The sequence below is a fragment of the Gavialis gangeticus genome, unplaced genomic scaffold, assembly GCF_001723915.1.
Source record: "Gavialis gangeticus isolate Ggan-Ray unplaced genomic scaffold, GavGan_comp1, whole genome shotgun sequence".
NCBI lineage: Eukaryota > Metazoa > Chordata > Crocodylia > Gavialidae > Gavialis > Gavialis gangeticus.
Genome location: NW_017729012.1, coordinates 6,689,047 through 6,703,133, shown reverse-complemented (window position 1 = coordinate 6,703,133; position 14,087 = coordinate 6,689,047). Strand labels below are relative to the sequence as shown.

Below are 14,087 nucleotides of genomic sequence, written 5' to 3'. Positions count from 1 at the left end.
AAAAAAAAAAAAAAAAAATCAGCTTAGCTGACTACCGCCATGAAATATCACACTGAGCTGGTTATTTTCCAAATCCATTAGAATTAAAAACAGAAACAAAAACAAAAAGATGTTACATGTTTAGATGGAAAGCACTGGTTCTATTTTTCATTGATGGTGGAGGAACTCAAAATGGCCATTATGGATACAACATAGCAGGAGCATCTGCACAAGAAGTTACCATGCAGTATCAACAAGCTGCTGCACCATAGCTCATTGCTATGGCGCTGTAGAGTCACTGGGCATGAACCGTGATGGTGACACTACTGCGCGGTAGTAACGAGCCACTGCACAGTAGCATCTAAAAATAACCGTGCGATGATGGGACTGCGCAGTAACACTGGTTACTGCGCAGTCATTTAGTACTTGGTTAAGCAAGTACTAGATGACTGCGCAATAACAACTGTGCAGTCGGCTGCTTGAGTAGACACGGCCAGCATGGCAAATAGTATGCTAGGGCCAAATATATTTAAGTGCCTAAGTTGTATTATTTGGGTGCTTAAGTATAATCCTATTTCATCCTGTTCAGCTCCCTGAGAAAACACTACTGTGAAAGGTGGGTGAGTCTCGCTCCTGCTTTTTGCAATAAAAGCAGGCTACAATAAGCTGACACACTAATATTTTTTCATGGACTTGAGCAGGGTGGAAAAGGATTGTGCTTAGGTACCAAAGAAGTGAATGGATTCATGCTAGTATCTTCAGAAAGACGGAGATCCCTTTTCTCTCAGCAACATAAAAACCTGTGATTTTTCTCTCCCTCCAACCACAGCAAGATGAGGTCCAAAAGCCATCCTGAAGGAACACATTCATTTTTATACCTTATTTGTTTTTATATGAAATAGCGTGACCTTTGCTTCTCTTTGTGGGTTCCTGAAACTGTTGTTTTGTTCAGTGTAGTTGTACTTTCTATTCCATGCTGTCATTTCAAGTCTCTTTGCAATGCCTATTATTAGAAATGTTTTGTTCTGTATTTCACAAATCAAAAGACTAGTGGTTGTACCAAAAGCTTGTAATCAGCATGAAGTTTGCCAGCCAACACCAAAATTTACGTGTGTGTGTGTGTGTGTGTGTGTGTGTGTGTGAGTGTGTGTGTGTGTGTGTGTGTGTGTGTGTGAGTGTGTGTGTGTGTGTGTGTGTGTGTGTGTGAGTGTGTGTGTGTGTGTGTGTGTGTGTGTGTGAGTGTGTGTGTGTGTGTGTGTGTGTGTGTGTGAGTGTGTGTGTGTGTGTGTGTGTGTGTGTGTGAGTGTGTGTGTGTGTGTGTGTGTGTGTGTGTGAGTGTGTGTGTGTGTGTGTGTGTGTGTGTGTGAGTGTGTGTGTGTGTGTGTGTGTGTGTGTGTGAGTGTGTGTGTGTGTGTGTGTGTGTGTGTGTGAGTGTGTGTGTGTGTGTGTGTGTGTGTGTGTGGGTGTGTGTGTGTGTGTGTGTGAGAAAAAGAAATTACTTACACAAATGCTGTAGGCAAGACCTCTAGGGGGAAAGAAAAGAAGAAAGAAACAATTCCACAGTCTTTTGGCTAGCTTAAGATTTTTCCAAGCCACAGTCTTCCTCTCACACTATGAAAACTCAGACACTTCCACAAAAACACAGGGGAATATTATAACGCTGTTAAGACTAAGCAAACCAGAGGCAATGGTATCTGAATGTAAACATTATTAGTAAGATTTGAAGACTTTGAAGAAGGTTGTAATAACTAGGTTAAGTAATTTTCTCCAGGAGTATTTTATTATCTTTGAAAACGCAGTAAAAACACAGTACTGGTGTCAATGTCTCCATAATGTGCTAAGCACTACTGTATTCATAAAATTAGCATTATTAGGCTACGAGACCAATCACTGAAAGAGCTGAGGCCTGATCCTGCACCCCTGGAGTCCTGTGAATCAATCTTCTGCAGCTGGTTGCATTTGACTTGATTTCACCAAGACTGCTCTGTGTGAAGAGGGCTGCTAGCAGGATTGCAAGCTAAAGGTCCGCAATCCTGAAAAAGTGCTGAGTACTTGCTGAAAAGTGCTTGACACTGGAAACCCCTGCTGAAGTCAATGGCTGGAGGGAAAGTTGCAAGATATCATAGTTGGTATTGACCCTATTAAAAAAACCCAACAACTCGCGTACCTAATTAAAGCGTTGGTTTTTTTTCCCTTTTTTCCTTTTGTGAATGAGAAGGGGGGGGAAATAAATCCCAGTGGCGTTCAGTAGGAAAACCTGATAATCACTGCACATGATAACCTCTCCCAGCAGTTGATGATGTACTCACTTTGGCAGCACTAATGACTGTGGCAGTGTAAGACTGAATGTTGTCTCCACAGGCTCCACCACGGGACTGATGGCATCGGATCAGCTGCAAGAAGAAAGACAGCCAGCAAATCACTACTATTAAACTATAAAACCCCATAACCCATTAGCATAGCTCTTATTTATCATGTATAGTAGTGTGGTTTTTTTCATACAAATAGCAAAAAGCCCTGCTGAGACACTTAACCCCTTTTTATAATCTTCTGGGTGCCACCCAGACTGTCGCATGCTCAACTTTGGTTTTCAATTACAAGATGAGTAGTCACTAAGAATTCATAAACTTTGAAATGGTGGGATTTTTGGTCTGGCAGCGTTACCACAAATAAATTTAAATAAATATAATCAAAGGCTTTAGCCATGTCTATGTAACATTAAATATTTGACATGCTAAGAATTTGGATGTGGCTTATTTCTTTTTTTCCTTTTTTTTTTTTTTTTTTAAAGACTCTAGCAAGCAGAAAAATGACAAAAGCAAAAGTTAGCTACATTCACATTTCTAATTCTTCGAGCGTTTTCAAGCTTCAGTATGTTAACAGCTTGGATACTGGAGTTGCAGGGCTTCTACCCTGCTCTTTTACTATTAATCTCTGCCCCTCCAGAAAACAGGATGCCTATACCCACTATCAACCAGGAAAAGAGGCAGAACGTGGAAACGAATAATAAAAAGCTCCTCTCCTATCTAAATAAATCAGTAAACGAGTTGCTGATATTTATTACTGCTGCATACATGTCAAAACTCTAGCTGCTGCATTCCCTCATTTTTACTGAAAAAAAAAGGACCCCCCCCTAAAAATAAATATGCACTCCAGCATATGCTCCCTTCCTGATTTTATTAAAAGGGCTAAAATAGTTAGAGAGGGGAAAAAAAAGGCCAGTATGGGAATCACAAGTGGAAGAAGTTACTTTCAGACACAAAAGTGCTATTTGCATTTCCAGTAGCAGCAGTACTCATGAAGTTCACAGGCTAATCTGCAAGTCCGGCTGCTACGCAGCTGACCCCTGAACTTGGCATCGCAACACAAAGCAGGCCTGAATTCGGACACAGATCAGCTGCACTTGAAAAGGTGTAGCAGCAGGCAAATGCATTAAAGCTGCTTCTCTCCACGTCTTTGGCTCAGCTCTACCAACAGCTATTTTTGTCGTGGGGTTTAACCGCGCAGAGTCAGGCTACTTTAAAACGCAAACCATGCACTGGTGACTGGGGGCAAAGTTCTCAAACGAGTCTCATTTTAAATCAGAAACTAGGCAGCAGAATAAGATTTGGTAAAACAAGTGCTGATCACACTTTCACCGCCACCTAATGCTTCTCTGTTTCTTTTTTTAAAAATAAATTACAAATCAAAACTAATTCTCTATTTCAGTGTTTGGAGACAGCTGTGGTCTGATAGATTGAGCTTGGAAGCAGGGAGCTAGGAATTTTTGAGTTCTCCTGACTCTGCCCACTGACTGGCTGTGTGGTCTTGGACAAGCCCTTTGACCACTCTGTGACTCAGTTTCCCCTACTTGGCAAACGGGTACCAGGTCTCACCGGGGTTGAAATGAAGAGTCCAAATTATTTTTGAGAAGTGTTAATTGCTGAGTAACCCACATCATGCAAACATGAAACCTTTTTTCTGCCCCTGCTATTTTCTTTGATGCCTAGGCTCTGCAAACGCAGAAAACTGTAACAGGTAGAGCAAAGTTGCAATCTAATTGCAGACAAAAACAGATGGTAAAAAAAAAAAATAAAAAAAAAATCTATATTTACACCTACCTTCATTATCAAACTGCTTTTTGAAATAAACTGTAATATTTTTCATGCTTGTGCCTGAGATTTTATGAAATTCATTCTAGTTTCTGTCTTACGGGAAACATACAGATTTAACCACTTCCTTACCTTATTTTCTGCATAAGCAAGCCAACGGCTTCCAAGAGCAATGGGATTCATATTTGGCCCTGGACAAGGATAGCAGCCTGAAAATTTTCAAAAAGGCAGCATTGAGAAATATCTTAATGACTTCTTACAAAGAATTTTAGCTATTGCCAAGAAAACAAAAAGTCTAAACAAAGAGCTTTCAGTTGCTCATATCACTCAGCAAATGCTTACATTTTTGTAGTTAAAGATAAGATTGTGGCTACATGAGCTATTTTATTAACAGTTAATTAAGTGTAAATGCTAATTTTTCCTTATGCTTGGGTTTCTTATTTTAATGTCACCTGGAATGCTAGGGAAGCGGAGATTTCACAACTTTAAAAACCCTTTCAGTCAAAATTTTGTGCAATAATAGCTGTTAGCTGAAGTTGTTGGGAGTTTGGGGTGGGTTTTTTTTAGCATTTGGAAAAGTAGGTTTTTCTCCATATTTTGACAAAATTAGTTCTAGATATTTACATTACAATAAATTTAACTTCACAGAATGCCTGTTGCTTGTCGACAGATGCAATGAACTCAAAATCTTTTTTTCCAATTTGTTTATGCGTAGAGACCCCTCATCTGACAAAGATTTATGCACACACTTAACTTTATACACTGTGAATGAAATACTGGCCCATTTGAAATCAATGGCAAAATTCCCAGCGACTTCCATGACCCAGGGTTTCATCCTGTGTGCCGTTCCACAGCATCACTGGGACGGACCATCCAGATTGTCAAGGCCAGCTCAAACGTGAGGGCCTTAAATAACCCTGCCTACGACGGTAAACAGTGCACGATAGGTATTGTATACACTTCCATGCATAGCGTCAATCAAGGCGCTTTATTTCTGGTTTGTCAGCCCTCTTCTATTCCAGAACTAAGCCTCTTTTAAGCAGGTTGTCATGCCAAATTAAATACCAAGTAGATTTTTCAGGATCATTTTCACCAATTTGAGCATATCACCACAACGCCAGTTCATTGCAAACTAAAATTTACTCTCAGAGGTGGGGGCTTGAAGAGGGAGAGGGAGACCCAGGCAGCAGCATCAGGACCAATGGGTGTGTGTGTGGGGGCAGGTGCCAAGGCCGAGAGCCTCGGAGGCTACAGGTCAACCCCTGGGCCACCCTGACATGGAAAATTCAGTCTCTCTCATACAAGTATCTAGCAGCAAAAGGAAGAAATAGGAGCACAACCGGTCGTATCAGCCAAAACAAATGTACCACACTTGAAAAATTGCAATTAATCCACTTCTTTATATATAACTAAACACCTTTTTGAAAAAGAAAGTGGTTATTGATCATTTGAATGAGCCAAAGTCCATTTAGAACTGTAAAATGCCTTTTTCCATAGATCAACAAACAGTCTATACATAATGTCTAGCATTATCTCTGAAATGCTACAGCTGCAACAGTGGCCGTTTTTGTTATATGTATCATCACTTTCAAGGTAATTAATTACATGAATTGGATTCGGTCAACTTGACACAGAACTACTCGCAAATCAAATAAATTCCAACCATGAACTCTATACAGGTCAGACATGCAACTCGCTCTTAAGCTTTTCTCAATTAAGAAAAACGGTTAAAAAAAAAAAAAGCAGCAACTTCCCCACCCCCTTTGTGACTCCAGTTGGCTTGGAGTCTTACTGTAGCACGAAGGATACACAAAGGGTATATTTTATGGGACAAAAAGCAACCTGTTTTTCTGCTATCATCCCCCTCTACCACCTCAAACGAAAAAACAGCTGGAGTCAGCAGAACTTCATCCACCATCCACTCAGCAAATGAAGAGACAGCCAGCATGACCCATCAGGCCTTGATATCCAATCATTACAAACATAACTCTCTTAAAGATTAACTTTGACTTCTGCTAAACTTCAAAACAAGTGAAGAAAACCCCATTCTAAGCAGCAACAGCAGTAATTTTACCATGTACAATGAAAATTAACATCACGCGAAAGCAAAACTGACTGTCCAGAAGACAGTAATTTCCAGGTTCCAATGACAGTATGGAGCGGTCATCCGAGAGAAGATCACCAAGGGAAAGTCTTTCAAAAAGGACAGCAAATCATGCAAGTCCTTGGCAACACTTAATCAAAATAGGGAATTTTACCCCCTTGTGTAAAGGTGAAAACTTACTGAAAACTGATTTAGAGGCTTTTCAATATACAAATAACTCTTGAATTGCTATCCTCAAAATAAGGGTTGCCATTATGGGATCCATACTGCAACTAAGTCCTTTCATGATCCTCCAAATTAGATGCTCCTCTGCCTGAGAGATCAACTGTGTTAGATGTGCGCTCGGCACACTTATTACACAGTGGCAGGCCTTACAAAGCTCAGCGGATACAAAGCTGTGGTGGTGAAGGCAGTGGTGATAGTTAAAGCACTATCCGGATCTCGATTCAAACCTACATTTCCCATCTCTCTCGAAGTGCCCAATCTGTCAGGCTATGGCCGCAGCCTGATAATTAGGGCACTTTATGAGAGATGGGAAATGTAGATTTGAATCAAGATCCTGGATCTTGAAGTGTGGCTACTAGACACTCCAATCCTCCTATTGCTATGCCACTCTGAAGAAAAGACTGAAAGAGTCATTGGACCAAAGCATGGGAGCAAGGCTCTGCAGATCAGGGCACTCAGCTGGGATGGAGGTATCCCAAGTTTAGTCTATGCTCCTAGACTGCTCATTCACTTTACAATGAGCAGTCAGTAGCTTTATGGATCCCTTTGAGCATCTAGCTCCTGATGACCAGAAAGACAGCTAGTTTGAAGGACCAGCATTTTAAAATGCCAGTTTTTTTCCAAACGAATAAGGACTATTGCAATTAACGGCATAACAACTGAAACTGGTCCCTCTATTTAGACTTGAATGTAACATATGCTGGCCTTTGTAAGAACTGGCATTTTCATAGACACTACCACATATTTTTATACTTTTATTAAAAAAACAAAATGTCATGTTGGGAATTAATTGGGACCCATGCACAGAGAAAGGGTATATGCAACCCCATATTCTTTCTAAATCCAATTCAAGTTGATATACTGTTAAAATGTTTCTAATGTGCAACAGAATAAAACAGGGGGGGAGCAGAATTGACCATAATGTCATTGTATTTCTTCAAAATGACCCTACTCGGCTATCTCAAGACACTACTGGCATGTTCCTTCTTCTATAACATGCACTAGGGACTCCATATCTTCATCTATTTTACAGTCTTTAAAAATTTCTGGTTATGATATTTATCACTTTTTGTCTTTTTTTCTCCTTCATTGTGACCTGGTTTCTGGTTTCCAATGAAAGTCTCTTCAGTAAGTTGCTCTTTTCCATCCTTTTTTATTTGACCATACTATAAAAATCTCCTCTTTCCCCATAATGTTTACTGCTTTTCTTTCCCAGGTTCTCTCTCATTTCCCCTCTGCACATGCACACTAACCCTCTTTGGTATCAGTAACAAGGATTCTCCTCCTAATGTGTATAACAGGATTTCCTCCTCCTTTTAATGGATGTTCCATGCTTTATACCCACATGACACTGATGATTTCATACTGGTGTTGGACAATTTCATTTCAGGCTACCCCTTTGGATTAGTGTTTATACGACATATGGGTATAAACTAGTACTATTATCAAATCTGCCTTCTATAGATTCATTTAGTCTCTAATCCCAAGCTGTGAATCAAACTGCACCTGTTTGGACTTCACGCTGCCATGTGACATTGGGTTTGAGATCCCAGTTAAGAGTTCAGAAGAGAGCCAGGGTCAGGGCTGGTTGAGACAAGGTAGGGAGGCTTCCAAAGGTAACCTAAACACGCTGCAGAAAATGGTACTCAATGGGAGATACGCAGACTTGAGAGTCAAAGCTGATCATGTTGCTAAAGAGTACTGTACTTCCAGGGGTATAGAGTTTTTGATGAATTTTAAGAAAAAGGGAGGAAAGTGGCAGAGAAGGATTAAAAAAAAATACCATAGTATTTTCTAACGAATAGGGTTTTCAAGCACCTATCTTCCTGACTAAATTCCAGAATGGGTAATTCAGCTCAACTGATAATAACTGGTTTGTGTCACTTATACACGGCATTCTCTGCTTTCAGTTCTATAAGCTGTTAAACCAGTACTGCCATGAGATGTTAGATAGTTAGCCAAGACAATCCACCATAGAAGTGGTTGCATTTCAGTAGTTTCTTATGTGGCCTACATTAATTATAACTATCAAATATTTTTTTCTAGAGTTAAAAGGAATGCATGAGGCCTCAGAGTGACAAAGCCACAAGGCTCCTTGCCTAAGGAATCATGCAATCTAAACTGGCTGGAGAAAACCCAATGTGATGACCGATCAAGGAGACAGAGGAGTGTAGAAAGGGGAGAGAAAGTAAATAACGGATAGAGTGAGACTGTTGTTGCATGAGCATTGTTTATACCAAGAAAAACAAATCGTATAAAGTTGTTTTGTCTGATATTTCTTGTTTGTTTGGGGTTTTAGCGTCATAAGGCAAACCAAATTTATTTGTTTATAAATTGTATAAAGTAATATTGTTTATAAATTCCTTTGGGATCCTTCTAGATGAAAGGCCCTATGTAAATGCTATTACTTGCATACTATCACATACTTCCCCGAGATCTTCTATTGTTCTTATGCTTCCTTCTGTTTAAACATCCCTCGCAAAATTGAGCACAAGAGCAACAAGGCAGGACCCACCCTACTGGCCATGCAAAGTGTTTTGACAGTGATAGTTTTGAAAAGGTTGGGGGGGGGGACGGGGACGAGGGGGGGGCACTGAAAAGCCAGGAAAAAAAGGAAAAAGGGCCTATGCACCACTGCTAATTAGACCCTCATTGTTCTTATCTGAGTACCACAAGATTCAGCAGTCATCATGTGTTGTAGTCACACATATTGAGTACCGTGCTGGTAGATCCCTGCATACAGCTACAGACTTCCATCTGCACTAGGCTCACTGCAGAATTAAATCTAGTCATTTTTTATATGCTTACCTATAGAAACCTCCCCTTCCCTTCAATTCTGTAACAGCAGTTTAGGTATGCTGCCATTAGCTGCCAGAGCTGACTTATCCAGGAAAATGTATCAGAGCTTTCACCATAGAAAAAACTCTGGCTTTCAACACTTTCTACGTTCAACACAGTTTTGGCAAACTTCAGGCCACAGCATCCGATTTAACCTTGGGTGTCTTCTGGTTTTTTGCTCGGGCTATTCAATGAGATGCATGCAATCATTTTATTGCACCGGTGGATAACAAGTACGTGTCCAGGTTTTCCTTTGGTCTTGCCCCCTATCGTAGTCACGTTTCACTAAACCAGCATAACACATTCTATGTATTTAAGCCCAAGGACAATGTTGGCACAAGAATAAATTGGGTATGAAAAAGGCCATGAATAAATGCAAGCTGGAAATTAAAAGAACATTTCTAACCTACACCTCTGGGAGCAAGGTTTGAGATCAGCCTTCCAGCAAGAGTAGTGAAAGGAAGAAATCAAGCTGGTTTCAAAACAGAGACTGAGAAGTTAGGGAAGGAACCGTAGGATTCAGTGGCCTGTGACAACAGGAAACTGAACTACAGGACCCTGTATTTCAAACATAAACCAATTTAACACATTTCTGCAGTTCTTCACAGTGGCTTGCGTGCCCTCTGAACGAAGGAGGATAATGATCCTTGTAGGACAGTTTAATTTCCCGAATCCCAAAAGTGAGGTCTTGTTTACAATCCTGAAGATTTAACTGCCCTCTTTTATTTGCATGTTTCTCATATAATGCAGTCACACAGTAAAGAAGGTTACTTCAGACCCTCGTTTTCGCACGTGAACACCACAGAAACTTATTATTAACAACTTGCAGTTTTGCCACGGTAGAGGAACATTAAGGAGAAGCTGTACAAGCCATCACTTCAGACCAGGAGCTTTCTGCCCGTGCAATACTCAAAATCTTTAAACCTCTTCTAAAGAGTTGTTTTCCTGCTGCTATGAGCACTGGCATCTGCTTGGCAGACAAGGCATTTCAAAAACTTGTCCCCTTAATAATAATCCTTAAAAGTGTTTCAAGTCCAGGCTATGTAGCAGAAGCACTTCTAGATGCACAAAGAAAATAAAATAATTGCACTGAAATTTGATAAAGGAAATTACCGGGCGGACTCTTTATCGTAAACTAGTTCAGTGGTTTTCAACCTTTTTAGACCCCTCAGAAAACACCAGCTCTTTGCTTTCACACAGTTTTTAACTGCTGAAAAATAGAACAATTCCTCTGTTGGAAAGAACTCAGCACAGACTCAGCAAACTGGAACGTTTTTAACGCTATGGATTCCCATTCAAAATCTCTGGGTTTATCTTGTGAATCATGTTTGTGCACCCAATAACACCAATATTGCTTGGCACCCCTGAATCATGTTTGTGCACCCAATAACACTAATATTGCCTGGCACCCCCGGAAGGCACCACGGGATGCCACGGCACCCTGATTAAGAATCACTAAGCTAGACAAATTCCAGCAGCTCAGATGATCAGGATGAATTGCCTCTGCCAACTAGGATTACGAAGGGACTGGAAATACCAAAAAGGTTCTCAAAAGTTCCTCTTTTTAACGCCATCTCACATTCCAGCTTTGGAGCAGAGAGGTCAGCCACGAACTGATGCCTGTTTGTGGACTGGTTGAAGAGGGATACACAAATGTACAAAAGAAGCCCAAGATAATTTCCAGAACCAAGCGATGGTAGGTTGAAGCCACCAGTTTCTGGCATGCGACTGCCAATAATAAAAAGCAAACTACAGCATAACCCCTGAATCACAGATTACTGTCTATTTTTATGTATTTGTTTCAAGGGTTAGAGGAGCATTTAGTATATATATTGAACAATTTTAGCTCCATGGTTAGGCAAAAATCTTCCTGACTCTTTATGGACTATAAAGTATACTGACTAAACTCTTTGGAAAATTACCTCTTAAGGGGCTAACTGTGCAGCATCGATAGAACTGTGGTGCCAGATAATGGCTGCAATAACTGTCTTTATCTCTAGAGAATAATGGATTGAGAATATATCAATATGAGGAGTGGAAGGGCAAGAGAAACTAAACAAGCACTCGTTACTGGATGCAAAGATAATGCTACATGTATGATGTTATCTGTGCTAATCTCTTTGCAGGGTGGGGGCAGGGAGAAAGTTCTTTATAGATAGGAAAGTACTCATCAGGTTTGTAATCATCAACATTACACTAACTAAGCATTTTTGGAGGAGGGTTGCAGGAGCACTGATGGCATACAAATCAATGAAACCCAGTTATTTCACATTTATTCTTTACAAAGCTAAACAAACAACACCACCACCACCTGCACATTGCTTTGGTTTGTGCTCCTGCAGCCCACTGCAGTATTCACGAAGAGGCCCTGAAGCAAATCTGGGAAGCAGAGTTCAAGTCCAACGATCTAAAATCTGCACCTCAACTTCCAGGGCAAGTCAAGGGAATAAGCGTTTAATAAAAGCGCCAAAAGAGTTTCTTGGGCTGGGCTACGAGGAAAGACTTCAAACGGCAAACTTCCAGCCATTCCTGGCTTAATTCTTTTTTGCTTCTTCCAGGACAAGCCTCTCTCTTGATGCCGCTGGCTTGGCTGCTAACGTAGGCACAGTGGAGAATGGATTTCCACAGGAAAGTTACAGGCAGGAATTCCTTACAAACTGCAGGTGTTGCCTTTACTTGGAGGACAGATGTTGAAGCCTGAATACCGCTCAGTGTGGATATGTCAGATGTGGAAGTTAAGAGAGATTTTTTCCCCTCCATGATTACCTGCAGCATGTTTGCCATGTGAGTTTAAACACCTGCCTCGAATTCATACATGGTAGACTGGGGCACCTGTATTATGAGTACGTGTATGAAAGCCTACAGTAAAAATCCCTGGCTCTCTGCCATTAAAATTCAATCATTACATTTCTCTCTAATTAAATGAAAAAGAAAAAAAAACAAACCCTGTATTAATGCAATGTTAAAGTTGCACAGTTAGCGCTCTCACAGAAGCATGAACTTGACCATACTTTACATCCTGAATAATTGATGATATATTTATTACAACTATATTAAGATAGCACATTCAACCACAGCCCTCCCTCCCCCAAAAAAACAGCCTCTCCCCTCGCAAAACAAAACTACTGTTCATGTTTCCTTTCTCCAAAGTGCTATTAATGTTACTAGAACAAACCTTAATTTCTAACTGTGGCGCTATGGTTTTGACATTCTGCACTCATTTCCATGTTTAAATAATTAATAAAAAGAACATGTCAGAATTTTAAAGTCCTTGATGATGCTTCGAGGCTTACACTCGAATGAGGCGAGATGGGTAGGAGACGCGGTTTCCAACATTTGCAGCTACTGTTGTATAGCTGGAGGCAACTGCAAGTGGTTTATATTGTAGGAATGGTACCTGCAAACAAAGTCATTCTGATTCTGCACTCCACCCCAGCCTCTTCACACGCTCCTCCTTTAGTGTAAAAAGGAGCCCAAAAGCTGTTGGGTCCCATAGCTTGACATTTCCCTAATGAAAGGAGGTGCCCCAGGAATTCATACCCAGGTTCCTCCTAGGACTGCACTCAGGTTATAAGCATAAGGGGCAGAAGAGCAGCACACCTCCTCCCAAGCTGCATACCTTAAGGCATGTGAGGAATTAGGGGCAGAAACGTTTTAATTTGAAGTGAAAAGTTAGATTTTAGGAAACCTTGCAGAATGCAGTCAACTGGCGGGGCAGCCCTAAAATAACTGGGCTCGCATCAAGAACATATTACTGTCCTACACGTTAAGGCAGACTCTTTTTTAGAGCAAAGGATTTAAGCGCGTTTTCCAGTGCAAATCCCCTGCATCCAAAATATCCTTTCAGTAGCCTATCCTTCACTCAGCCTGTATTGAGGGGAGAATGGGATACCATCCAGGGATGTGTTTGAAAGGAGGGAGGGCTTCACTAAGCCCTGCTGAAACCTTAGCTACCTACTGAGAATTCTTGCTGGTGATTTTTTGGTCAGACAGTTTTCATTTTCCTGTCAAATCAAGCAAAACACTAAGCCTCGCTGAGGACTCTATCCAGGACAAGTTCCAAAGCCGTATTGGCTACTGCCCTTGATTTAAAAAATGCAGTTTATTTTTATTTTTGAAGTAGGAAGTATTCCCCCCCCCCACCTCCTCATTATAAATACAAAAATGTCTGAAGAGATTTTAATCAAGCTTTCTAAAAACGGGTCTGAATATGAACCACAGCATAAACTGTCAGACACAAACAGCTGTCAGGAACCTAACTTCCTCAGAGTTTGCAAAGAAGTTAGGCACACCAGTGTCATTCATGCCCTTGGAAATCTGTTGCCAAGTGTAGAAAATGGATGTAATAAGTCACGGCTTAGTATGTCGCTTGCTAATGACTTACATTTTTATAAAATGATTTCAGTTGAAACACAATTATTCCTATTGTAGATTTTTATGACTGATGACCTGTTTATCCATATTGTTGCCTTTCAGCATAAAGAGTAAGGGAAAACAGCTTATTTACCCGTTGGATTCAAATAAATAACCACACTCCCAACTCTAATTAGGAACTGACAGTCTTCTAAGTCGCATTTAACCTGCAAAAACCACACATGTATGTAAACACAAGTAAAGGTCTGTACATACTGGGACACGCAACAACATCAGAAATATAAAATTAAGAGGATAAGCAGCAATTTGGGAGTTGGCTTTGCTGTTTTATTTCACTGCTTAGGAAACGGAGATTTTAATTCTAGAATGATTGACTCTTAAAACAATTATTATTTTATTCCAAAATACATTTAACACATTCACTGTATCAGAACTTTTTTTTTTTTTTTTTTTTTTTACATGGGGAAAAAAAATAT

At 40.4% G+C, this 14,087-nt stretch overlaps 1 protein-coding gene across 1 annotated transcript in view; it reads right to left on the bottom strand.

The window, feature by feature from the left end:
* Positions 1-14,087, bottom strand: part of BCAS3 (BCAS3, microtubule associated cell migration factor) — a 545,610-nt gene that overhangs the window by 418,407 nt on the left and 113,116 nt on the right. Inside the window, exons 10-11 of the mRNA XM_019511118.1 lie at positions 4,203-4,279; positions 2,289-2,372 (exon numbers count right to left, since the gene is read on the bottom strand). Coding sequence (XP_019366663.1) covers positions 2,289-2,372; positions 4,203-4,279 — 161 coding nt within the window. The remainder of the gene's footprint in view (positions 1-2,288; positions 2,373-4,202; positions 4,280-14,087) is intronic.